The 27,203-nt window shown below is 49.1% G+C and overlaps 1 protein-coding gene across 2 annotated transcripts in view; it reads right to left on the bottom strand.

The window, feature by feature from the left end:
• Positions 1-7,784: 7,784 nt before the first annotated feature.
• Positions 7,785-27,203, bottom strand: part of sema6bb (sema domain, transmembrane domain (TM), and cytoplasmic domain, (semaphorin) 6Bb) — an 809,283-nt gene continuing 789,864 nt past the window's right edge. For both annotated transcript variants that reach the window (XM_072482724.1, XM_072482723.1), the window contains one exon: positions 7,785-10,779. In XM_072482724.1, coding sequence (XP_072338825.1) covers positions 9,770-10,779 — 1,010 coding nt within the window. In that variant the 3' untranslated portion in view covers positions 7,785-9,769. The remainder of the gene's footprint in view (positions 10,780-27,203) is intronic.

The following is a 27,203-nucleotide window of genomic DNA, read 5'->3' as shown; positions in this document are numbered from 1 at the left end:
CCTAGTACCTATAATCCTAAACCATAGAGGTGTGTAGACAAATCTTCATGCATGCAAAGATTTATGTGCAGAGTATATAAAAGGGCAACTGGACATTGTGGTGTGTGCCACATTTGCCTGGTACATTTGTGTTGCCGTTTCCCTCAATATTCTAACCACGTGCCTTTTCAAAATTAATTAAACTCAAATAAAACACATTAAAAGAACGTCGTTAACCTGGTCATAACAGAGGGCTGTGCATTCCATTCTTGAAAGTATGCTTAAGAGATGCCTAGCACCATTGCAACTGAGGATGTCAGTTACTGGGAGTGTTGGCTACCAACTCGATGACTTTAATTACAGGGATTTACCTGATCTAATGGTTCATGGCAGTGAGAATTCCTGCTCATGACTTTGATCAATCCAGTAGGGTTGATTGTTCATAGATTATTCTGTCAGTGTGCGGTGATGATAATTGCACTGCATTTAGCTGACTCGAACAATTTGGTATTTTTCCTTTAATGGCCTGAAATATCCATTCCAGTTTTAAACACATCAGCCCTTTCAGCACTGAAGTGCTTTAAGAGTAGTCGCAAAGGCATTCAACAGAAATTGCAGCTAAGAACCAGGAAGGATTTCAACTCAAGTTTGTTCATTTTGCACCTGAATAAAAGGCAGCCGGAAATTGAAAAGCAGAAGACTTCTCATTCGCCGTGTAATCCTGAGGCGTGCCTGATGCCATGGTTCAGATGGACTGGTAAATCAGCCTATCTGCCTAAAAGAGCTTTACTGAGGACCTCAGGTCCAATTTGGACGCAAATTGAATTTACCTCTCATTTTTGGTCACTGATCACCTTAAGACACTGAATCATGCCACGGTTTGCCCCCGCAGGCACAGATATTCCTTGAAATCTCACCCAAGAAGCCAGGGGTCATATGTAAGCACATGCACAATGTGTTGTCAGGGTGTCCCACCATTGGAGCTGAACCTGATTCCACTTTCCACGCATGTAGGTGCACTGCTGAGCCGTGAACAAAGAACAGGGACACGGGACAATTTTTTTTCCATTTCCTTGACAAGTGCATTAAGACCTACTCTGGCCTTCCAGCCACTGCTCTGGTGAGGATCAGTGAACTCAGCATAGCTAAGGGATCATACCTTGGGACTTGGGTCAGTGTGACTCAGTCCCACATCAAATTGTGTGTTTACCCACTACAAAGGGGAATATTTCTTAATTGACAGTTTTCGCTGACTTTTTTCAGATTGGTGGTCCGTATCTTTGCATTTTTCTAATGAAGGACCATTACCATTATTTTTAAAGGGTTTAAATTCAGGCAAGAAAGGACTATCTCGGCAACGTACATAATTTTGAAAATGCCATTCAAATGATTTTTTAAAAATGGTCTTTCTCACTGGAATTTGATTAGATTTTTTTATTCCTAAAAAAATTCAAGTGCATTATTCTTTTCAGAATCTGGACAATTTAGAAGAATTTACATTATTAAGATTTGATGAATACTGATCTCATGAGGTAAGGGATGAAATGAAAATGAAAATCGCTTATTGTCACAAGTAGGCTTCAAATGAAGTTACTGTGAAAAGCCCCTAATCGCCACATTCCGGCGCCTGTTCGGGGAGGCTGTTATGGGAATCGAACCGTGCTGCTGGCCTGCCTTGGTCTGCTTTCAAAGCCAGCGATTTAGCCCTTGCTAAACAGCCCCTTGATTAGTGTTGGGGTACACTACACTTTCCAATTCTCTGCAACGTCTAAAAGTACTTGTTGGTCAGGTACAGCACAGTCAGATGCAGAGGCAACTTTCTATAACATCCTAACGACTTGCTTTTGTTTCAACCCCAGAAGCTGCATTCACTACAGCAACTGGTGTGACATTTTCTGTTTCTTTCCCCTGCTGTCTTTTTTAAAATTCGTTCAGGGGATGTGGGGTCGGCAGCATTTATTGCCCGTCCCTAACTATCCTTGAACTGAATGGTTTGCTGGACCATTTCAGAGGACATTTAAGAGCCAATCACATTGCTGTGGATCTGGATCACATGTAGGCCAGACCAGGTAAGGATGGCAGATTTCCTTCCCTAAAGGACATTAGGGTTTTTACGACAATTGGCAAAGATTTCATGGTCATGATTAGACTTCTAATTCCAGACTTTTATCAAATTCAAATTTCACCATCTGTTGTGGTGGGATTTGAACCTGGGATGCTGAGCATTACCTTGGGTCTCTGAATTACAAGTCCAGTGACAATACCAGCCCGCTACCACCTCCTCTGAGTGAGATATGGAGATGGCAGCACAGGAAGAGGCCATCCCGTTCATTGCGCCTTCATTCTATAATGGAGGGATCTATTCAAATCCTATTTCCTTGCTTTTTCCACACTCTTTTGCAAGATTCTTCTTCAATTGCTTATCTAATTTTCCTTTAAACATTGTGATCGATTTGGCTTCAGTAGCCACTTGTAACGTGCTCCCTACTATTGGATTGCCAATTTAGTGTCAATTAGTTCCCAATTAGGAGGTGGCTTTGTGTTCTGACTACCTGTCAACTAGAAACTAGGCTGACACTGTAGAATCCTGACAGTTAACAAAGAAGCCATTTTTATTAGGCTGATCTTTCTGTGTTCTGCCTTGTGGTACATTTTGCCCAGATGCATTGTGATCTGTGTTTTCCAAAGTGGTACAAATTTGATCAACAACAGAAAATAAGAACATCAAATATCCAAATAATGTGCAATAATGATACTATCAGTGACTCACATGCAAGGGCTCTAATTCCTTAACTACACGTATCAGCATTTTCATATATATCATTTAGATTTTGTTTCTCAGTTTGTACATTGCACACAATGCAACCTTTTTATAGTTACCTCTTGTACACAATATAAGACGTGAATATACCAGGAACAGAGACTCAGATACAAAGGAAGTACAGAGACTTTTCATCATTAAGGAGTTATTTTAGGGTTTTACTACTAGAGCAAAAAGTTAATTATATTGTGTTGTTCCAGTCCCTTTATAAAAAGAGGAAACAAACTGACACACAAACGTACTCACACAAACGCGCACACACAGAGCTTCCCATTAGAACTGGGAGTTTTTTTCTTCCTTCAAAGATCTCAATACCATCCATCTTCCTCCAGTTGGAATATTCTGAGCTGAGGGCTTTTCAAAAACCACCATGATTACCACTCCAGGTCAGAGGCAAGGAGGGGCATTTCAAAGGAAGTAGGCATTCTTCTTCCCCAAATTGCATCACCTTGCCTCCGAGTGACACTCCATCTAGTGGCTATAGTAAGACACTCCCTCAACAAGAAACAAGTACTGTATCAGATTGCACTCGGATTCACATGTGACCTATGGCTAGAAATCAAGTGATAAACTACTAATGCCCCCCAAAAGCCCCAACATTTTTTGTGGGGGAGTATGCTTGTTATTTGTCTTGTTAGACCACAAAATGTTCCAATCATGGGCTTTCCTTTCAAGCTAGCAGCATTTCCCATCTTTTGAAAGCTAAACTAGTTCCCAATATTGGTGCCTTTCAGATTTTATTGGGTGTATTGGACATCAGACTGGATTCTCTCTCAACAGATCTGATGTGTAGCATTGCAGACCAACCAACATGAAAAGTTGTATACTAGATCTAGGGTCTAATATGGTCTGTAACAGTTGCAATGTCCATCCGATTGGTGCCCAGGAAAACGGGTTAGGCAGCCTTAAGGCAAATTATATTTATTCCCCTCTGCACATCATGCACTAACAATTGTAATTAAGCAAATGTGTTGAAGCAAGCTATGGTCAATGACAGAACTGAACTCCCAGTTATTTAATTGGAACCACCATGAATCTGTCTCAGATTGTTAATCTTTGTCAAGTGCGATGGAGATAAATGATGCACTATGTACAAGAAAAGGCTGGCCCCAAAGTCTTGCATCTAGACTTAGAATCTAAGCCCAGCTCAGAAGCAGCGGCCACAATGTCCTGCTTGGCAGGCTTGGGCAGATTGTTCACTTTGGGTTGGGTATGTCTACATTCCATGCCCAAAGCTAAGCCCATGTCAAAAGATTTTTGCATAGACCCACACAAGGCATGCGCATCATGCAATGCAAGGAATGAGTAAACTGGCTAGGAAGCAACACACACTTTTGTACGATGGTTAATAACTAACTGCATCTGGGACAGGGCCTTGACATGGTTTAAGCATCCTTCAAGTAGGCCCATCAAAGTTCAAAACTAATTTCTTCTTGGGAAGTCAACAGTCAAATTAACTTTTGACCTAAGAAATAGTTACAAATAGATCTGATTTATTTATTTGAGTTATGGTAAGGTGGGGAACTTATTCATGTTGCCGTAGAGTAAGTTCACATATTGATTTTAAAGAATAATCAATATGGTTGCAGCTAGCTTTAATTCCCAAGCCTCAGTTGTTAAGCTCCAGGACAAGTTTTTAGACCGAGATTAAGGCAGAAACACTGAGTCTGATGCAGACTTTTGCTACCAATGCAGGAAACTGTTGACTGAAATGGAGGAGAAATAAATAAGCATTGATCAGGAAGAATTACATATCCTTCATAGAAATGCCTGCTGGCAATATATATATATATACATATATATGTTACCATTCTGATGATGGTACACCACTGCTTCTCATCCATTAGTGAGGATTTTACCCATGCACTAAATCAGCACCACTAATGTAATGTCCTCTTTGTTCTAAGGCCTTTGGGTTGAAACACATTATAAATTGGACACTTATTCGTCAGCCATTTTGTGGGTATAATTGTTCTAGTTTCCCAGTAGAGGATTACCGCATTGCATGTTGCAGAAGTAATATTAGCCTCAAAATAAATAGTCTCACGCCCTAGAGGCAGCAGGGCAATAGCGTCACTGGAGGGACTGTTATTAATGTGCGAGAGGAAAAACTGTACTTTAGAGAATATATTTTAATATTGTGCCAATATGCTTCTTGAGTGATTCTGTTAATTTGTCAGCTTGAACTGCTTCTGTCACTGCCTCTACCAGTGACTGGCCTGTAACCACCAGTGCGTCACTCCAATGGTGTACAGCTCAAAATGTTCCTTCCAGAAAGAACCCAAGTGCAAAAGGACAAAATCTTAATTTTATGGCTGGGTTTTTCACAGTTCGAGTGGGCAGAATCTGAACATTTCATGCGCCCATTATTATGCTTTGCTGAATTTCAAGTGCCAACGCTGAGTAGAAAATTTGTCGTAACTGTCCTTCCGTTGTTAGCGCTCTAACATTCCTAGATGCACCCGAACTAAAGCAATAGTTTATGTGCAGTCCATAAATACATGAACACTGAGAAACTCTTTCACAATCATTGCAAAATTCAACCGTCACACCATCATCAAAATTATCAGTGCTTCTAAAATTGTACCTTTTATCTAAAATTTTATAAAATGATATTTTTCCATTAAAATTTGTGCTTGCAATCTTCTACAGTAATTATAACAGGACTCTTACTGCTGCTTTCCAGGAACCGCCGCTAATTAGGTTTGGGTGGATATTGGATGGAATTAAAGGTCGCAGAAAATTCTCTTCCCACATCCATCACTGAGTAGTTAACATTCCCTTTGATTTTTGTTTTAAACATAATTTTGGGGCAAATTTCAACGAAACAAATTAATCTTGACAAACAAAGCTTTCAATTTCTCCATTTCCTTTGATCTTAAGGGGCTACAGCTAACAGGCTCAAACGTTAAACTTTGGAAGTTGAGCAAAGTTGGCTCCTATCAAATTTAGACAGTTTAGTTCATCAGACTCTTCTGTTGTTCGACGGCATTAAGTCAGGGGAGGCAGTGGCGTGGGGGTATTGTCAGAGGACTAGTAATCCAGAGACCCAGGGTAATGCTCTGGGGACATGGGTTCGAATCCCGCCAGGGCAAATGGTGAAACTTGAATTCAATACAAATCTGGAATTAAAAGTCTAAGGCCGACCATGAAACCATGGGCGGCACTGTGGTTAGCACTGCTGCCTCACAGCTCCAGGGTCCTGGGGTCAATTCTGACCTCGGGTGACTGTCTGTGTGGAGTTTGCACTTTCTCCCCATGTCTGCTCCGGTTTCCTCTGGGTGCTCCGGTTTCCTGCCACATTCCAAAGATGTGCAGATTAGGTGGATTGGCCATGATAAATTGCCCCTTAGTGTCCAAAGTTTAGGTGGGGTTACTAGGTTATGGGGATAGGATGGAGGTGTGGGTTTAAATAGGGTGCTCATTCCAAGAGCCAGTGCAGACATGATGGGCTGAATAGCCTCCTTCTCCATGGTAAATTCTATGATTCTATGAAGTAAATAATACTAAATATTCAGTATTATATTGATAGGGATTGAATCTTGAAGTAGGAAGTCTTCATTTGAGGTGGGGAATAGGAACTGGCTAAGTTTAGACACACTGAAAGGGAAAGGAAGGATTGTCCAAAATACTCACCTGTTTATACAAAAAAACGTATAAAATATAAATATAGGGCTTGATTTTTTAAAAAAGTGTTGGATTTCTGTCTGAAAGTCATACGACGTCAACAACACAGCACAGCAGCTGAGAGGCAAGTAAACCGGGCCTGTGTCTGTGTTGTAAATTCTCTGTAATGTGAAATCAATATGAGACAACTGTGCTGAGATTTAAAAAATCAAAGTCAGCTTTCTAATTTTGTAGCCTTTGATTAGATGCCGAACAAAAATAAATTTGCTTGGAGCTTTTGTTTCTGCATTTAAAGATGGATGGGATTTGTTAATGAAACTTAGACCGAATCATGAAATAAGGAGCATGTTTGACATCCGATAATGGAATTATCATCAGAATTGCAGCATAATAAATGGTTCCTCTGGTGCTTCTTTACATTCTGCTTAAGTTAATGTTTAATATTTGTGTTCAGTCATCCCTCGACTCAACACCTTTCACACTTTAGTGGATATGTGTTATTCACATTAGGCTACATGAAAATACTATTTAGATTTGTGCGCCATTAGGTGGTATTATCCAAACTAAATTAACATTGTGGATAACATTTGTGATGTTATGTGATAGGGCATGAGCAAACCTCATACTCATTCTGATTACTTATTTTATAAAGAACTAGAGTTTGATTCTCAGTCTGTTGTGCAGTAACTGCCCCAATTGCAGGGCTAGTAGTGTGCACCATAGCTGGCTTCAGCACTTCAGGTGAAGAACTATTAGCAATGGCTCCTTCTTCTGCTCACCAGTCACTGTTGCTAGCTAGTGTCTGTTTCTGGTTCATAAAAAACCATGGGCTCATCTGTGGTGCTTCTATATCTTTTAATGGTCAAACTGCCTGGATTCAATTACCGATGCGGGAGGATTGCTCGAACCCATGACACTAAATTGCCCTCAGCCGAAAAGGAATTATGGATGTAATGCCTCCAATTGACATTTGGAGGAAAATCTCAGGGTGGGGATCACCTTCCCAAGTCTACCCTCTGGGCAATTGAAATGGCCAGCTGAAAATCAGAGAGATTTGGGTTATTCATCAATCCTTTCTATTTATTGGTGACAAGGTACTATTATAATAGAAGGGACAGAATTAATAAGAAATATGAAACTGGCTGGCACAGTGCCACAGTGGTTAGCACTACTGCCTTCTCGGAGTGCAGTTTGCACGTTCTCCCCGTGGCTGCGTGGGTTTCCTGCAGGTGCTCTGGTTGACAGTCCAAAGATGTGCAGTTAGGTGGATTGGCTATGCTAACTTGTCCTTCTCCGTCCAATGATGTGCAGGTTACGTTACGGGGTTACGGGGATAGGATGGGGTGGGCGGGGGGGGGGGGGGGGTGGACCCAGGTAGAGTGCTCTATCAGAGGGACGGTGCAGACTCAATGGGCCGAATGGTCTCCTGTAATGTAGGGATTCTGTTATTCTATGTTACCCTATTGGTACAATTTTAAAGGGCGTACAGGGTTAGACAGCCCAGAGATGGGGGTGTATATCTGCACAATCCCTAAAGGTGGCAGGTCAGGTTGAGGAGGCTGATAAGTCAGGATTCTTGGTGTTAGAAACTGAGACATGGGTTTTTACACACCTGACCTGCTGGGAGGAGATCAGTCAGAAGGATGATGGGAACACACAAGTTGGGAATCCCCCAATAGTGAGGAGTTAAATCCAAAAGTGTGTGTGATGCCACCAATTGGTTCCCCTCCAGGAACCCAGCCTGAGCAATAAGCTTGGCTCCCAGACAGATGAGGAGCCATTTTGTGAAGACTAAAGGATCAACGGGGTCAACACAGTAGTGGGTGATGGGGCCATTCTTGAGGCGAGGTTGGCAGAGGTCTTTGGTGTTAGGTGGGAGACTTTGGGGAACTTGGGCTCATGGACACGGTGTAGGTGATCTGAGACTCAGGGAGAGGAGAGGTAAATTCAGACGAGCTAAGAATGCAATCTGAGGCCTTGGAGAGAAGAGGGACATCGAAGGGACCCCTGAGGTGGAGGCTAAAGACCTATGGGATGAATCGGAAACCCCAAATTGGTTCCTGCTCACCTTCCCACCTCAATTAGAGCCAGAAGTGGGCAGGTTGGAGGTGGGGTTTGATTGGAAATCTAATTTTTAAAGTCTTTATTGCTCCCCCCCCAATCCCCCCCCGCCCCCACTGACCCAAACTCACCTTCGTTTTTAGATAGTATTCCTCCCACAGAATTTAAAAAAGCAAGGACAATCTGCTAAATATGAGCAAAACACTGGCAAAGTCCCATCTGTGGTATTGTGGCCAATTCTGGGCACTACACTACAAAAAGGTTGTGAAATCCTCGGAGAGGATGAAGAACAGATTTACTGGAATGGCATTGGCAAGGCTGAACTTCAAGGCTATAGAAAATCTTGAGAAGCTAGGATTGTTCTGAGAGTTGAGAGGTTTAAGAGGAGATATGATCAAGGTGTCCAAAATCATGAAGAGTTAACACAAGCAGAAACTATTCCCAGTGGGTTGGTAACCCGAGGACACATTTAAGGTAAAAGTTTTTTTCCCAAATGCAGTGAGTGATGTTGAACTGGAATGCACTCCCTGAAAATGTAGCGGAAGCAGATTCAACAGTAACTTCAAAAGGGAATTGGATCTACACTTGAAAGGCAAAAAATTGGGGGGAAAAAGGGGATGTGGAATTAACTGTAAAGTTCTTTCAAAGAGCCTTAATAGACACGATGGTCTGAATGGTCTCCTATGCTTATCATTCTATGATGTTGAACCCCTTGGGAAGCATATATGCGTGAAGGAATATGTTACCATTAACCTAATCTGCATAAATCTGAGATTAAGCCCAGTGTAGCTTGTCCAAACAATAGATCATGCTGAATTAATTTCAGCAGTAATAAACGATAACAGTAAATTAACTTTATAAACTCGTATTACAGATCTAATGATTTTCTGAAGTGCACAGTCAGTACCTTGTGCTGTTGCAGTTTGTTTTATTAGATCACCAGTAATAAAAATCTTACTGTGAAAAATTGCAAGAAAGATTGCTAATTAAAATTCCTGGATAATTTTTCACATCGTTATCACGGCTCCTGAAAAGTTAGCAGTAGAGAGAAATCCAGCAAGATTCCTCAGTCATTTTTCTCCCCTAAACTACTCTGTCCTTCTGAAGCTCATGTTTTGTTTTTGCAAAGGAAATGCATCCTTAATTTTGAGGACAGGCCTTTGTTATTTAAGGAGTGCTGTTGACTCCACGTTCAGTTTCCTTCAGTATTTAACTCTTGTTTTTAAATATTTGTCCCACATTCACAAAGGTTAATGAAGAGATAGGAAAGCACAAGGTGTCTCATTTTGCTAAAGGTGTCCTTTCAACACCTGACTTTTTTGGTGGTTTAAAGCCTGTGAGGTCAGGTTGCCCGGTGACTGATTGGACTGGTTGATGGAGGTGTACATGGTGTACAGGCACTGGGTCCTTTCTCTGCAGTGCTGCCGAGCTTTCCCCTCTGCTGAAAGTCTGATTCCTCACATGTTGTGAGGGTATGGGCGCGTTTGCCTTCTCGTAATTCCACTGTGTGGAACATGTGGAGTCATCCCCCATATAGTCCTGTGGCATGATGGGCGTTGATGCACCCCTTCTTCTTTTGGGGCTGCTATGAGGAGATACTGAATATTCCACAAAAGCGTGGTTACCTCCAGTGCCGCCCAGGGATGACCTATAGTGAGAACCAGGGTTCTCAAGTTGTTCTCTCATACTATGTGAAAGATAGTTGTCCACAATGTCTTTGCTATCGCTCATCAGCTCCTGATCCCGATGAAAGGAATGGCGGGAAGTTGGAATGACCCGCATGTTACCAAGGTGATGGGACATTGCTTGGTGCGAGGAGTCAACAAGGATCATCGGTGATCCTGCGCACGGTTGATCTCTTAGGCTTGCGTTTATCAGGTTCTGCTCCCACTCACAGCTTCTGATGCCTGCACTGCGCTTCTGCTGCAGTGGGGTCTGTTCCGGTGTTGGCAAAACAGTCGAGTCAAGATGGTGCTGGCTGGTTTTGATCAGGTTTTTCGACCAACCGTTCTGCATCAGTGGAGCAAGTAGGGTTTCCGGCTGCCCTCTGGACTGGCGCTCTACCATGCCACCCAGTTTGGTTACACTGACGACAGACTCACTGTGAGAAAGGATGGTTTCCTTGTCTTTTCTTCGTGCTGTGTCCTTTTTGTCCCGATGGCCAATGAACCAACAGACGCTGAATCCGGAGATAACTGCTCCTATCACAAAGGCAGCGATGGCTGATATCACAAGGAGGTTGACGGAAACCAGACCATTGGGCTCTTCAACAAAACTTTCATGTATCAGGCCTATAATGGGAACAAGGTTATACAAATTGAGAAGCAGTAAACATTCCACTTAATGGCCCACAAAGAAGTTGGGCCGCAGTAATCATAATGCATTTTTGTCCTCATTTATATTCCATTCTATAGTTTTCTGCTTCATCTCATAGTGACAAGGCTAAATGCATCACAGATGTAACTAGCTCATTTTTCTTCAGCTATATCATGCTTACAATCCTGCCTCACAAAGACACCTTCTCTATTACTGTGATTATTCCATTCCAGTTAGAACACACCACTGTACGAATTTGCCCTCTGCACCATTCTATTGAAATCATAACCCACTTTATCCCAATCCATCCTTTCCAGGGATCTCAAAACTGGAACTTTGCACCTCCCCAATTTTCTCCTTCCCCTTTAATCTGTAGGGTTTTTGAAATGCAATATTGGTGACTTTAAACTCATATACAGGCACACTATAAAAATATGCCTTTTCGAAAGTACCCTTTTAAATTAAAACTTTACCAGGTTCTTCTGGGACTGGAATTCTGCTCTGGGTCAGTACCAGCCTGTTTTGCTCAGTGCACTTAACTGCTTCAACACAGGGACAACTTTGCCTGGCATTTTGCTTGTTTCAATGAAGTTGGTGCGCTCTTCATTGTGATTTGGGAGTATAGAGGTTGGGGTGATCAGGGCATAAGCAGAGGTTTCCTGAAGTCTCAACTTTCTTGTTGATAGCAAAGGTTGAAATGAAGCATCTGACATTGAGCTTTGCAGTAAAAATAATATCAGAAGAGATGTAAAATCATTTGCAGATTTGCCCCTTTACAACGCAAGACCAAGTCATGATCTACCTGACTGGCTTTAATTCTGAATTTCTGGGCAGGATTTTCCAGCCCCTCCCATTGGCAGGATCTTCCAGTCTCGCTGATGTCAACCCTCGTAGTGGCTTCCTCAGTGTGGAATGCGTGAGCCACGCAAAAGCCCATAGGCCTCGGTGGGACTGGATGGTCCCACTGGCGACCAATGGCTCACCTTCCTGGAGGTGTGGAGACAGCACAGCCATCTGCAGCTTCTAATGCTTGGATAGTATCCATTCCTGACAGATGAAGCGAGAGAGTTAGTATTGGCAGGTTCTCCTACTATAACGGATGTCACAGATGAGTACTCTGCCAGTGATGATGTTCTCTGCCAGTGTTGAGGTCCATACACTTCCCAACAAGAGTGAGAACTCTGATTGATGGTTCACCTCCCTGGCCCTGTGATATGGACTGAAAAGCCCGGAAATGACAGTGTAACTGACCAGTTTCAACTGCATATTATGATGAGAATTTAGCCTGTTTAGCTGTGAAAATTATATATTAAGTCAAACTGGCCAGTGGTGAGTTTTCTAGCATGATCTTTGTGGGCATGTTTCACCGCCCTTCCTTCCCCAAACATAGATTGCAATCATAAGTTCCGCGCCCCCCTCCCCCCAGCACATAGGTCACCAATGTGATCCACCTTCTCCTGAATGTAAACCACAAGCATTGGGGTCCCTCCTAATGGGTTGCTCTATGTGCACCCCCTGGCAGTACTAACCAGGCTGTGCCAAACAAGCTTCCTGGAGGAGTTGCTCGGGAACAGCCCTGCCATGTTATAATGGTCTCTGAGTCACCCCGTGTGGTATCATGTTTGGTCTCCATTTGTGGAGACCAGTAACGATCCCTGTCGGCGCCAAGTCACGCCGGTGGGTGGGAAAGTAGCACGTTCCCTGAAGAATCGGCCGTAAGCTGATCGAATATTAAAATATATTTAAATGAATGGTAATGGGCGGGATTCTCCGCAATCGGCGCTATGTCCGCCGACCGGCGCCAAAAACGGCGCGAATCAGTCCGGCATCGCGCCGCCCCAAAGGTGCGGAATCCTCCACATCTTGAGGGGCCGAGCCCTAACCTTGAGCGGCTAGGCCCGCGCCGGACTGATTTCCGCCCCGCCAGTTGGCGGGAAGGCCTTTGGTGCCCCGCCAGCTGGCGCGAAACGGACTTTGCCGGGCGGCGCATGCGCGGGAGCATCAGCGGCCGCTCACGGCATCCCCGCGCATGCGCAGTGGAGGGAGTCTCTTCCGCCTCCGCCATGGTGTAGACCGTGGCGAAGGCGGAAGGAAAAGAGTGCCCCAACGGCATAGGCCCGCCCGCGGATCGGTGGGCCCCGATCGCGGGCCAGGCCACCGTGGGGGCACCCCCTGGGGCCAGATCGGCCCGCCCGCGCCGCCTTGTCCCTCCGGTAAGAGAGGTGGTTTAATCCACGCCGGCGAGGCAGGCATTCCAGCAGCGGGACTTCGGCCCGTCCGGGACGGAGAATCGCCGGGGGGGGGCTCACCAACCGGTGCGGCGCGATTCCCGCCCCCACCGAATATCCGGTGCCGGAGAATTCGGCAACCGGCGGGGGCGGGATTCACGCCAGCTCCCGGCGATTCTCCGACCCGGCGGGGGGTCGGAGAATCTCGCCCCAGGTTCATGTCCTCGCTGGGTGTGAACCTGATTACATCAGCCCGGAGGACGAGGAAACATTGTGAACTGTTTTGCACCCGGCACAAATCCTCTTTCAGGCCTCTTTTGGAATTTTATTGACATAGCGGGATTTGCACTGGGCGCAACACAGCTTGAAAATCTCCCCCCTTAGCTGCACCTACCCATTCTATCCCTTTAAGTATTTTGTAGGTTTTAATGAGATTACCTCTCATTCTTCAAAACTCTAGTGAATACAGGTTCATTTTCTTCAATCTCTCTTCATAAGACAGTCCCACCATCCTGGGGACAAGTCGAGTGAATCTTTGTTGCATTCCCTCAGTGACAATAATATCCTTCACAAGGTCAGAGGACCAAAACTGAATGCAATGCTCCAGCTATGATCTAACCAATTACATCTGAAGCAAGACTTCACTACTCCTGTACGCAAACCCTCTTGCGATAAAGGTTCAGATACCGCTAACCTTCTTCATTGCCTACTGCACCAGCATGTTAGCCTTCAGTGACTTATTGAGACCCAGATCCTTTTGGACACCTACACTTTTTAATAGAATCAGTACAGTGCAGAAGGAGGCTATTCGGCCCATCGAGTCTTCACCGACTTTCTGAAAGAGTACCCTATCTAGGCCCACGTCCCCATCCTATCCCGTAACATAAGAACCCACCTAACCTTTTGGACACTATGGGGGGATTTAGCATGGCCAATCCACCTAACCTGCACATCTTTGGACTGTGGGAGGAAACAGGAGCACCCGGAGGAAACCCACACAGACACGGGGAGAACATACCAATTGCACACAGACAGTGACCCAAGGCTGGAATTGAACCTGGGTCCCTGGTGCTGAGGCAGTAGTGCTAACCACTGATAGTCTGATCCCTTACTATTTAATAAATACTCTGTGCCCCTGCCCCACCTACCAAAGTGGACAACATTTTTCCACATTATATTTCATCTGCCATGAAATTTATCTGTCTGTCCAAATCCACTTGAAGCCGCTTTTCACCTTTTTCACATCACATATTCCCACCGAGCTTTGTATCATTCCCAAACTTGGAAATATTACATTTGGTCCCCACATCCAAATCATTGATATTTGTGTGAACAGCTGGGACCGGAGTATAGATTCCTGAAGTAACCTATGAGTCACAGCCTGCTATTGTGAAAATGACCCCTTTATACTTGTTCTCTGCCTGTTAACTAATCCTTAATCCATGCAAGTATATTACCTTCTATCCCATGTGCTTTAATTTTGCTAACCAAACTGAAAATCCAAGTATGCTGCATACTCCGATTTTCCTTTATCAATTTTGTTAGCAACATCCTCAAAACGTCCATCAGGTTCGTCAAACATAATTCCCCATTTCTTAAATCCATGTTGACTGTCCTAAATCAGATCATCATTGCCCAAGTATCAATTAATCACATCCTTTATAATAGAATCCAGAATTTTCCCTACCACTGATGTAAGGCTATCAGGTCCGTAGTTCCTTGTTTCACTCTCCCTCCCTTCTTAAATAGTGGAATGATATTTGCTACCTTCCAATCTACAGGAACCATTCTCGAATCTATAGAAACAATTCACAGGGACTCTCTATGATGGGTGATGATCACTCACAGAGCTGACAATGCAGTGAGTAACCAAACCCCAATAGTAAATATAAAGGTAAAGTCTCCATAGTCCCAGATGACCATAGGCTGATTTCCCCATTAATAGAGAGATCTGACTGGTGGTGATTTAACCTGAGGATCACCACACCTCAGGCAAGGGGCAAGGTTGAGAAGGTGGGGCCTTCATGAACCATCACCCCAATAACAAACTCATGTACAGAGGGTATAAGAAAGGTGTAGCTTTCTTTGTTCTCCACAGTGCAGCTGGACATTGATCAACACGTCAGGAATTATGGGCGTCATTATCCGACCCCCCGCCGGGTCGGAGAATGGCCGTTGGCCGCCGTGAATCCCGCCCCCGCCGAAGTCTCCGAAGGGAGAAAAGTCGGCGGGGCGTTAATGGCGCCGCTGCCGCGAAGAATGTCACGGGTCTGCGCAAGGCAGCCGATTTTCGGCCTGCCGATATTCTCCCTTCCGGATGGGCCGAAGTCCCGTCGACGTGATGACCGTTCACGTCGACGTGAATCAAACCTCCTTTTCATCGGCGTGACCCGGTGCTCCAGGCTCACGCCGACCAGCGAGGAGGTGAGTGACTGCCTGGGGGGTTGGCTCTGGGCAGGAAATGGCGTGGCCGCAGACGGATTGCGTGAGGAGAGGTGTGTCTCGGCTTGTGTGTGTGTGTGTGCGGCGGGGGGGGGGGGTGGTTAGAGTAGGCTGGGCTCCGGGGGAGTGCCGGGAGGGGGTCCGTGCTGGGGTGGAGGTTGGGGGGGGGTCCGTGCCGGGGTGGAGGTTGGGGGTTGGGGGGGGGGGGTCCGTGCTGGGGTGGAGGTTGGGGAGGGGGTCCGTGCTGGGGTGAAGGTTGGGGGGGGTCCGTGCCGGGGTGGAGGTTGGGGGTTGGGGGGGGGTCCGTGCTGGGGTGGAGGTTGGGGAGGGGGTCCGTGCTGGGGTGGAGGTTGGGGGGGGTCCGTGCCGGGGTGGAGGTTGGGGGTTGGGGTCCGTGCTGGGGTGGAGGTTGGGGGTTGGGGAGGGGGTCCGTGCCGGGGTGGAGGTTGGGGAGTGGGTCCGTGCCGGGGTGGAGGTTGGGGGGGGGGGGGTCCGTGCTGGGGTGGAGGTTGGGGGTTGGGGTGGGGGTCCGTGCCGGGGTGGAGGTTGGGGGGGGGGTCCGTGCTGGGGTGGAGGATGGGGGTTGGGGGGGGTCCGTGCTGGGGTGGAGGTTGGGGAGGGGGTCCGTGCTGGGGTGGAGGTTGGGGGTTGGGGGGGGGTCCGTGCTGGGGTGGAGGTTGGGGAGGGGGTCCGTGCTGGGGTGGAGGTTGGGGGTTGGGGAGGGGGTCCGTGCCGGGGTGTAGGTTGGGGGGGGGGTCCGTGCTGGGGTGGAGGTTGGGGGTTGGGGAGGGGGTCCGTGCTGGGGTGGAGGTTGGGGAGGGGGTCCGTGCTGGGGTGGAGGTTGGGGGGGGGTCCGTGCTGGGGTGGAGGTTGGGGGTTGGGGAGGGGGTCCATGCCGGGGTGGAGGTTGGGGGGGGGGGTCCGTGCTGGGGTGGAGGTTGGGGGTTGGGGGGGGGTCCGTGCTGGGGTGGAGGTTGGGGAGGGGGTCCGTGCTGGGGTGGAGGTTGGGGGTTGGGGAGGGGGTCCGTGCCGGGGTGGAGGTCCGTGCTGGGGTGGATGTTGGGGGTTGGGGGGGGGGTTCCGTGCTGGGGTGGAGGTTGGGGAGGGGGTCCGTGCTGGGGTGGAGGTTGGGGGTTGGGGAGAGGGTCCGTGCCGGGGTGGAGGTTGGGGGGGGGGTCCGTGCTGGGGTGGAGGTTGGGGGTTGGGGGGGGGTCCGTGCTGGGGTGGAGGTTGGGGAGGGGGTCCGTGCCGGGGTGGAGGTTGGGGGTTGGTCCGTGCTGGGGTGGAGGTTGGGGAGGGGGTCCGTGCCAGGGTGGGTGATGGGAGGGCAAATGAGTTGGTCCACCTGGCCAGGTGCCAGCCTCCAACAGTTGGACCCATGCGGTCCATGCCACCTGGCTGGGGGGGGAGGAGGGGATATGGGCAATGATGACATGTCGTCGTTCCCCTCCCCCCCACCAGGCCGTCATGTTTTCAGACCATCCAGCGATGTTGGCCGCCGTGGTGGCAGCCGCTCATGTCTATGTTGCCCTGGATGAGGAGGAGGAGGAGGAGCGTGCCAGAGAGGCGGCGCAGGCTGCCGCAGAGGGGCAGGCGGCAGCTGCCCAGGCTGGAGGGACACCTGACCGACAGGACGAGGAGGGGGAGGAGGACGTCGCGGCCCCACGGCAACGGAGGCACCCGAGGGCGCCCCGTGTGTACCGGCCCCGGCAGTCATACCAGGACCTCACGGACCGGGAATGCAGGAGGAGACTCCGGATGAGCCGGGAAACCGTGGCACACATCTGCCACCTGCTGGCACACCTGTCACCGCGTGGCACTGGCGGGGGACACCCTCTCCCCGTGTCCGTCAAGGTTACGGTGGCCCTGAATTTTTATGCAACGGGGTCATTCCAGGCACCGAGTGGGGACCTGTCCGGCATATCGCAGACATCGGTGCATCGGTGCATCCGGGCAGTGACAGATGCCCTTTATGCCATGGCGCACCGCTACATCCGCTTCCCCGTGGACCGGGCCAGCCAAGATGCTCGAGCCGTGGGCTTCTCTGCCGTTGCCGGGTTCCCCATGGTCCACGGCGCGATCGATGGGATGCACGTCGCCGTGCGGCCACCTGCAGAGAACAGGGCCGTGTTCACTAATAGGAAGGGGACCTATTCAATGAACGTACAGGTGGTCTGCGACCACCGCATGATGATCCTGCACGTCTGCGCCCGTCACCCAGGCAGTGTACACGACTCATTCGTGTTGTCGCGGTCATCCATCCCCGGCATGTACGAGGGACGCCATCCCCGGCTGAGGGGCTGGTTGCTGGGCGACAGGGGCTACCCATTGCGATCGTGGCTGATGACGCCTATACGGAGGCCACGCAATGAGGCGGAGAACCGCTACAATGATGCCCATGTAGCGACCAGGGGAGTGATCGAGAGGTGCTTTGGCGTGCTGAAGATGCGTTTCAGGTGCCTGGACCTCTCTGGGGGCGCCCTCCAGTATCGGTCAGATAGGGTCGGCCGCATCATTGTGGTGTGCTGCGTCCTGCACAACATAGCCCAGCAGAGGGGCGATGTGCCGCAGGCAGAGGAGGGCGGAGTGGAGGAGTAGCAGGAAGAGGCCCAGTCCTCCCCAGATGAGGGGGATGGGGGCAATGGTCAGGGCAGACGGGGTAGACACAGGCGGGTGGCTGTCCACCGTTACCGGCTGGCCCAGCGGGCACGGGACAGACTGATAGACGCCCGCTTCACTGACTAGATGGGCGTGGGAATCGGGTAGTATGGCCACAGACCGCACACCATGACAACAGCCGACCATCCACACCCCCCACCCATCCACCCACCCAGCACCCTCACCCCCCTCCCCAACCCCACACACCCCACCCGCATGCACACCACCCCCCCCCCCCAATTGCCGATCCACCGGCGGCACAACGGGCCGGGCTCACCCAGTTGCGGGTGGACGCGTGTCTATCGCAGGCCATGGAGGATGATAACAACCCGCCTCCGATGAGCTCCTGGCTCTACATCGTTGGACTATGTCTGACCCATGGCCACAGTACCACCATCCACCCGGACCATCCCTGCATGCGGCTGTGACACTGCAGCGCACGGTCCCGTCCTCTGCCCGGGGGATGTTGATGGCGGCCCAGGGGGAAGGGGGCAGACTCACCTGGGGCTGAGGTAAGACCACCCGTCACACACACACTTGCGCTCAACGTACATGACACGCCCGCACACTTTGGACAGAGCACAAAGGCAGCTTCGGTAGGTGTAACATTGACTTTAATAACCAAAGGAGTTCATGCACGTGCCCTAGCCCCTAAAACTCATCTGTGCCCTGCACCCGTGCCAACTTACTCAGTGTCTAATTGTTTGGCCTTACGGGCCCTTTGACTACGTCTACGTGGTTCCCCAGACGGTACAGCAGAACTGGAGGTGGACTCCTGTGATTCCTGCCCTCTGACACTGGATCCCTTTGGCGGCCGTTTCCTGGGGCGTCCTGGCCTAGATGGGCCAGGCTGCGGCCCGGGCGACTGGGATGGCGAGCTGCCAGCCTGTCCTGCCCGTTGCCCACCCGATGCACCTGGGACGGAAGGGGGGGAGTCCGAGGTGTCGCGGTGTACCGGGACCTCCCCTGCAGAGGGAGCCGGGACGGACCATACCACCTCCTCCTCCCTCGGGGTGCCCGATGGCCCCCAGGCCTCTACATGGGTGGGGGATGCGAACGGACTGGCCATCCGACGCGCCCCCGATATCTGGCGCTGCCAGTCCTGGAGGCCCGTGCTGGTATCGACAGGGGTCTGCAGGTTTGCAGCCATGGAGCCCAGGGGGTTGTCGAACCCTGTCTGGCGCCGATGCCCTCAGCGATGGCCTGCAGAGACTGGGCCATGGCCTGCAGAGACTGGGCCATGGCCTGCAGAGACTGGGCCATGGCCTGCAGAGACTGGGCTATGGCCTGCTGAGACTGGGCCATGGCCTGCTGAGACTGGGCCATGGCCTGCTGAGACTGGGCTATGGCGTTGAGCGCCTCTGCCATCTGGCGCTGGCACTGGCTCATGGCCTCCTGTGAGAGGGCAGCCATTTCCTGGGCCACAGACGCCGCCTGCACGGAAGGCCCCAGGCCTCGCAAACCGTTCCCCATGTCTGACACCGTCGCACCCATTGCCTCCACCGCGGACGCCACCCGTGCGGTGTCAGCCTGGGTGGCACGCATGACCGGGACCACTCCCAGCTCCTGGACGCGGGTGGACTCCTCCACCTGCGACCGCAGCCGCCGCAAGCCACCCGTCACCCTATTCGCTCGTCTCCGTGTCGGTGGTTGCATCGGATCTATGTGTGGGTGTGGTAACTGCAGGAACCCGGGATCCATCTGGGCGGCAGATGTTCGCTTGGCCTGGGCTGCCCTCCGACCGCCCGGTCCCTCTGCTGCTCCTACCTCCACCTGCTGTACCGGGACGGCTGTGTTGTGCGCACCAGTGAGTGTACCAGACGCCTCATCACTAAAGTGCCCAACCGTGGTGAGTGTTTCTGCGATGGTGGAGGGTGTTGGTGACAGCAGTGGCGTTGTGTCGTGCTCTTCGTCCCACTCTGAGTCCATGGCACTTTGGGGTGGGGGTTCGTCTCCACCCATCCACTCTGAGTCACTGTCCGGTATTTCGTCTTCCCGGGTAGGGGTGTCCTGGGTAGTGCTGTCCCGGGTAGGGGTGTCCCGGGTAGGGGTGTCCTGGATAGTGGTGTCCTGGGTAGTGGTGTCCTGGCTCGGATGTGACGGGGGCCTGTGGCTGCCCCCCTCATCGCTGGGTGGTCGCTCCCGCACGTGACGGGGGTGTCGTCTCCCTGTTGCTCCAGGTCTCTCCGTCTCCCGTGGTGTGCGAGGGGCATCCTGCGGGCGTCGCATGCTGGAGGGTCCGGGTCTCTCCGTCTCCCGTGGTCTCCGAGGGGCATCCTGCGGGCGTCGCATGCTGGAGGGTCCGGGTCTCTCCGTCTCCCGTGGTGTGCGAGGGGCATCCTGCGGGCGTCGCATGCTGGAGGGTCCGGGTCTCTCCATCTCCCGTGGTTTCCGAGGAGCATCCTGCGGGCGTCGCATGCTGGAGGGTGCGGGTCTCTCCGTCTCCTGTGGTCTCCGAGGGGCATCCTGCGGGCGGTGTGCATCTGCGGGGATGGGTGCCTGGACGTTTGGTCCTGCGATACACAATGAAGCATGCATGGTTAGACATCAGGCAGTGATCAGGTGATACGGGGGAGGGGGATATAGGGGAGGGGGGATATGGGGACGGGCTGTTGGTGGCTCACTTGCTCGTGGGGCCCCGACCTCTGCATCAGCAACCTCCCGGTCCTCAGGTCCGCCAGCCAGTTCCAGGGCCCTTTCCTCGTGTACGGTCAGTGGCCTCTCATCAGCGGGCCCTCCTCCAGTCCTCACATGCTCCCTATTGTTGTGTGCGCGCTTCTCCTGTGGGGGGGGGGGGTGGTGGCAGGGGTGAAAGGCAACAGTGTTAGGCAGGTATATGAATGCACGCCATCGGTTGCGCGTGCATTGCAGAGGTTAAGGTTAGGGCTGGATTCACTTGGGGATATGGGGGAGGGGGGGATATGGGGGAGTGGGGGATATGGGGGAGTGGGGGATATGGGGGAGGGGGGATATGGGGGAGGGGGGATATGGGGGAGGGGGATATGGGGGAGGGGGGGATATGGGGGAGGGGGGATATGGGGGAGGGGGGATATGGGGGAGGGGGGGATATGGGGGAGGGGGGGATATGGGGGAGGGGGGATATGGGGGAGGGGGGATATGGGGGAGGGGGGATATGGGGGAGGGGGGATATGGGGGAGGGGGGATATGGGGAGGGGGGATATGGGGAGGGGGGGATATGGGGAGGGGGGGATATGGGGGAGGGGGGATATGGGGGAGGGGGATATGGGGAGGGGGGATATGGGGAGGGGGGATATGGGGGAGGGGGGATATGGGGGAGGGGGTATGGGGAGGGGGGATATGGGGGAGGGGGGGTTATGGGGGAGGGGGGATATGGGGGAGGGGGAGATATGGGGGAGGGGGGATATGGGGGAGGGGGGATATGGGGGAGGGGGGGATATGGGGGATATGGGGGAGGGGGGATATGGGGAGGGGGGATATGGGGAGGGGGGGATATGGGGGATATGGGGGAGGCTCACCCTGCCTGCTCTGACGAGGTCGTTCACCTTCTTGTGGCACTGGGTGCCTGTCCGTGGTGTTAGGGCCACAGCGGTGACGGCCTCTGCCACTTCCCTCCACAGACGCCGGCTGTGGCGTGGGGCAACTCTGCGGCCGTGCCCGGGATACAGGGCGTCCCTCCTCTGCTCCACCGCGTCCAGGAGCGCCTCCACATCGCGTGACTCGAACCTCGGGGCTGAGCGACGGCCAGCCATCCAGTCGGGTGTTGCGGTCGGGTGTTGCGGTCGGGTGGGGGGGAGCTGCGCGGCCTTATGAGCCGTCACGCCGTGCAGCGCGTATGACGCTGCACGGCGTGAACCACTGCGCAAGCGCGGATCCCGTCACGTCGCTGCTAGCCCATTTCGGGCCGGAGGCTATCGGCCCATTTTTATGACGTGACGCAAGTGGGATTTGCGCCGTTTTTTGCGCCGATCAGCGGAGTTTCCGCCGATAACGGAGAATTTCGCCCTATATCTTTGCCTTAGATGTCTGATCAGTGCTCAAGGTGTGAACAGGGACTAGAAGGGACTAACTGGGCTGAGTGAGAGGAACATTTTATTCTTCTGGACGAGTTAAAGCAGAGAGCTGGAGGGAACGTGCCAGTTATGTTAAAGACAGAATTACTGGGTAATAGAGGCCAGTTTTTCTGTAGGTTAAAGTAAAGAAATTGAAAGGAAAGGCTGGGGATTGCACGGACAATTAAGCTTGCGGATACAGTTAATTGGATGTGAAAACTTGGGCTGGATTCTCCATTATTGGGACTATGTCCCCCCCGTCGGCATCAAAACGGTAGAGTTTTACACTAGAAAAACTGGCATCAAAGGGACACGAATTCCCAGCCCTGCAGGGGGCTAGCAGATCTTGCAGCTTTTGCTGCAGATACGGGCCCCCACACTTCCGGGTCGGTGGCCGCGCATGCGCACAGGGTTCGGAGAATCCAGCCCCTTGTATCTCATAGTTTAGAGTAAGACAGGGAGCTGGATGAAAGAGGCCAGTTGTCCTGTAATTTAAAAAGTAAAACATGAACTGGATTGGGAGGATTCAGCATCTGTGGGAATGCAGGAAATAAGTTTGTAATTTCTATTTTTCATTGATTGGATCTGCATGATGTAATTCACTGTTCATGAGCTATCAGTGTGCTACTCATATCCTTGTGATTTTGAACCAGCTCAATAAAATTGGTACAATTTTCCAGCCAATTATTTATTCAATTTAAGTCCTTTCATAATTCTTGTTAACACTTCAAGTGTTACAGGCCAGAGGCAATTAGGCCAATTGTCGTAGGTCAGTTGATGCCGGTCTGAATAAGCCGATTTAAGATTGACTGGGAATCAAACCTGGGCACATTTAAGCTTTACTAATTTGTACAAGTGGTACTTTCGCCCACTGGACCACAATCCATAATAACAATAATAATCTTTATTGTCACAAGTAGGCTTACATTAACACTGAAATTAAGTTACTGTGAAAAACCCCTAGTTGCCACATTCCAGCGCCTGTTCGGGTACACAGAGGGAGAACTCAGAATATCCAATTCACCTGACAGCATGTCTTTCGGGGCTTGTGAGAGGAAACCAGAATACCCGGAGGAAACCCACAGGGAAAATGTGCAGACTCCATACAGACAGTGACCCAAGCCGGGGAATCGAACCTGGGACCCTGGAGCTGTGAAGCAACAGTGCTACCCACTGTGCTACCGTGCCGCCCATTAAGGAGTTAATGAATTTTACTTTAAATTTCTTCTTAATCTGAGCAGGAAGACCATGGGACAGGGGTGATGGGTGAGTGGAGTGAAACTAAAAACATCCGTCGGGGTGTTTGACCTCAAGTTTACAGAAGATAGAATGTGCGAGGCTGGCCTGGAGTCTGTTGAAATAGGCAGGCCTCGAGCTAACAAAGGCACAGATAAGGGCTTCACTGATCAGATTTTCCTGAATTTAAGAATTTTAATTTAATTTATTTATTTTCATGTGGGTCTCACTCACAAGGCCAGCATATTTTACCCATGCCTCAGAACATTTCAGAGGGCAGTGAAAAGTCAACCACATTGCTGTGGGTCTGGAGACATGGCTATTTAAGGATGGCAGATTTCCTTCCCTAAAGGGCATTAGTGAACCAGATGGGCTTTTATGACAATTGATAATAGTCTCATTAATGGTGATGATGAAACTGCTCTCCACTCTGGATTGTTGCTCTGTAGTCACTTAATAGCTGAGTGGCCCTGAATTCACTTGAGGTGGGCCTTCCGCTCCTTGGCAACAGGATGTCCTGACCCAGAGAGCTGTAGAATGAATGGTTAACTCTAATAATAGTTACTGAACATGTGCATAAGGGACTATGCCACAGCGATGTCACCCACTGAGAGAAGATGACTAAGATGCATCTCAGGCGATGGCTCCAACTGTGTCTTGACCTTGTTTAACCTTTGTAAGTAGAATGTAAACAAATAAATGTTTTTTCAACAAATGACCATTGCTTCCAGCAAGGGGCACGATCTACCGGCCATGCTGTGCCCAAAAGGCAGCGCGCTGCGGTGCAACGTAGCCGGTAATTTATGGGGGAACCAATGATTTCAGCAGCAGATGAGGTGAAGGAGGAATGGAATCAGTGGATGTTATGAAGTTGAAAATAGGCGGTCTTTGTTGTGGACTTGTTGCTGAAAGCTCCTCTTGGGATCCAATAAGACATCCAGGTTGCTAAAAGTCTGGTTCAGCCTCAAATTCCAGAAACAGGGAGTAAGTTATTGCCTCTGAAATGGAGTTTGTGGCAGCAATGACAGCCTCATTCTTCCCAGTATTTAGTTCAAGAACATTTCTACTCATCCAGGATTGGATAGCAGATAAGCTGTGCTGTCTATTCATAGTGTTTTTAGTGCTTCCTCACAAGCAGCCTTGTAGCTGAACATGGGCACTTTCAGAGAATGATTGCACGACGTCATCGGACATCACCCGCCATTTTGTGGGCAAATGGGCAGTCTAACATTGCAGCTTGTAGTGTTAACATCTTCTAAATAAAGCTCTACATTTTGTTTGAATCTCCGAGATCTGCAGACCCAATCTTGAATCCACCACAAGCAGCTTGACCATTTAGAAAGTGTAGAGGTGTCAAGAGGGGTGGCGGTGAGGTGGCGAGGTAGAACAGGGTGTTATCAGTGTGCACGTCAAAATTGACACTGTCCTTTCAGATGACATCACTGGGAGGCAGGATGTAGATAAGAAATAGGAAGGAGGTTCAAGGATAGATCCTGAGGGGATACTAAAGTTAATGATGTGGGAGCAGGAAGTAAACTCTTGCAGTTGATTCACTGGCTACAATTTGATAGATAAGTATGGAACTAGCTGAGGGTAGTCCTATGCAGCTGGGTATTGGCTAAAGAGGCATCAAAGGAGGATGCTATGGTCACCATGTCAAAGGCTGCAAACAGATTGAGAAGGACAACGAGCGATTGTTTTACAAGTAACATTTGCCTTTATCTTAAAGGCCATTAGTTCCTTCTTCTATTCTCATAAATCTATCTGTGACTCTTATTATATAAATTAATTCATGGAATTATAGTGTTGTCCCATGAGGTGGATATTACTTAACAGGTTACTTGCATTGAAATTCTTCAGCCCTTCCATTAATCTGGCAAAAATATTGATCCTTTTTATTTTTGAAATTTCTCGAGCTATATTGATTTCACTTTTAAGCTAAGAACTGTTTAAGCCTAACTTTACATTAACTGGAGTTTAATTAGCTCTTTCCTCCTGGGTATAGCTGAATTCTTTTTAAATTACTTTACTTCAAATAAAGTAGCAGGTACATGAACTAATGAGAAATGGAATCAGTTTATTTCCTATTCAATCTTTTCCTCTCCTGAATACACCGACTCATATTACAATAAGATCATTGGGACAGCATTAGGCCAGTCATCCCTTTGAATCTGTAGCATCAATCAGTTAGATCATCTTAACACCATCTACTGCTTTCATTCCAGTTGTTTTAGAAGTTGGTAGGTCCTCCAGTCCTCACTTCTTATGTCCCATCCAGACCTCAAGGCCTGTCATACCCTCTATGTCACCTCCTTAACTATTCACCATTGCCAATGTCAGGCACCATGTGGAATTAAACAACAAACTTCTAACAATCTAATACAGCTCATATACACCTGATAGTGAAAAATAACTGATTCATAAAATCCATTGAAAGCTTTTCAATTCTCTCAAATCATTGATTTCTTATAAAATCATACAAACTTCTATTCAGATCCCACATCAAACACAATTCATCTGGTAATAGCTCTTTAAATTGTCAGTCAAACTGTGAACTCAGAACCCCTGATGAGATAATCATAGCTTTTTAAACTCAGCCAAGTATTCACAATGACATAATAAAATTGGGGAAATGTCAACAAAGAACTCTATTGAAATTGCATGATCAGATGTGACTATTCTTTCTAACCTATAGCTATTAATGAAAGCAGTCCAGCACAGATTTTTTTAAATTCCCACTGTTAGCTGCAGCCTGTTTCTTTAAAGTTTAAAGAGCGGGGCATCTAAAAAAAAACTTCAGGTCATGGCCGTCATACCCACCTTATTTGCCCTTTGAGAGCATCAAGTCTTGATTCTCACACTGTGGTTTAAAGCCATTTGCAACAATGAAAATGGGGTCTGTTTGAACTCAGCACTGGGATCAAATGGCCCTGTTTAATATGGGTTTTCCACCTGTGTGCATCATTCCTTGCCACCTTTTCCCTACTGACAAAAAATCTGTCTGTCAGAAATGGGAGCATCCGGGCTCCGTACCCCATTTTTAGAGATCTTTGGAGTTGGGAAGACTCCAATCTGGCCCTAGGTTCTAATGCAATGTCGTTGACGGGAAGTGCTATTTCTATTTCCCTCTGCACAGCTACTGCCTGAAATGCTGAATGGTTCCAGCATTTCCCCTTTTGTGTATATATATATACCTGCTTCAAAATGAGGGATTGGAAATGGTTTTATTTCAAGAAACGTTATTTCAATAAATTGAAAGCAAGGATCAAAAGCAAGTCCCAATATTTATCACCAGTGACAGAATAGGTTGACAAACACAAAGAAATCCAATTATTTTTAGTTACTATTTAAATTTTGTTTTGTATATATGAAACTTCTAAATGAATTGTCTTTGAATTGTACAATGCAGAAATCCATAAAAGTATATCAATATTCATTAAACTCTCCTACGGCTTAATCCCCTGGGTTGGCATTAGTTAGTATTACACATACCTGTCATGCATCACTTATATTGCAGCAAGGTTTCTTATAGTTTATACAAAAATTAGTCTGCTTCCATGGGAACATTCAATTCCAATGACCAAAAAAGTTGTTTTATTAACATTGGATTCATTTATCAGAAATTAATGAAAAAATATGTTTTCAGTGTATTATCTACGGTGTAATAAAATTTTCTACAAAAGCATTTTATTTGGGTGAATTTTGTATTTGTCTGGAATGGCTTAGCCAGTGAGTGGAACACTTGCCCTATCAGACACCAGGCCCTGAACTTCAACAGGTCTATCCTGCCAATACAAGAGCAAT

This window comes from Scyliorhinus torazame, chromosome 18, assembly GCF_047496885.1.
Source record: "Scyliorhinus torazame isolate Kashiwa2021f chromosome 18, sScyTor2.1, whole genome shotgun sequence".
NCBI lineage: Eukaryota > Metazoa > Chordata > Chondrichthyes > Carcharhiniformes > Scyliorhinidae > Scyliorhinus > Scyliorhinus torazame.
Note: the sequence above shows the minus strand (reverse complement) of the source record. Positions and strands in the feature narration are given on the sequence as shown.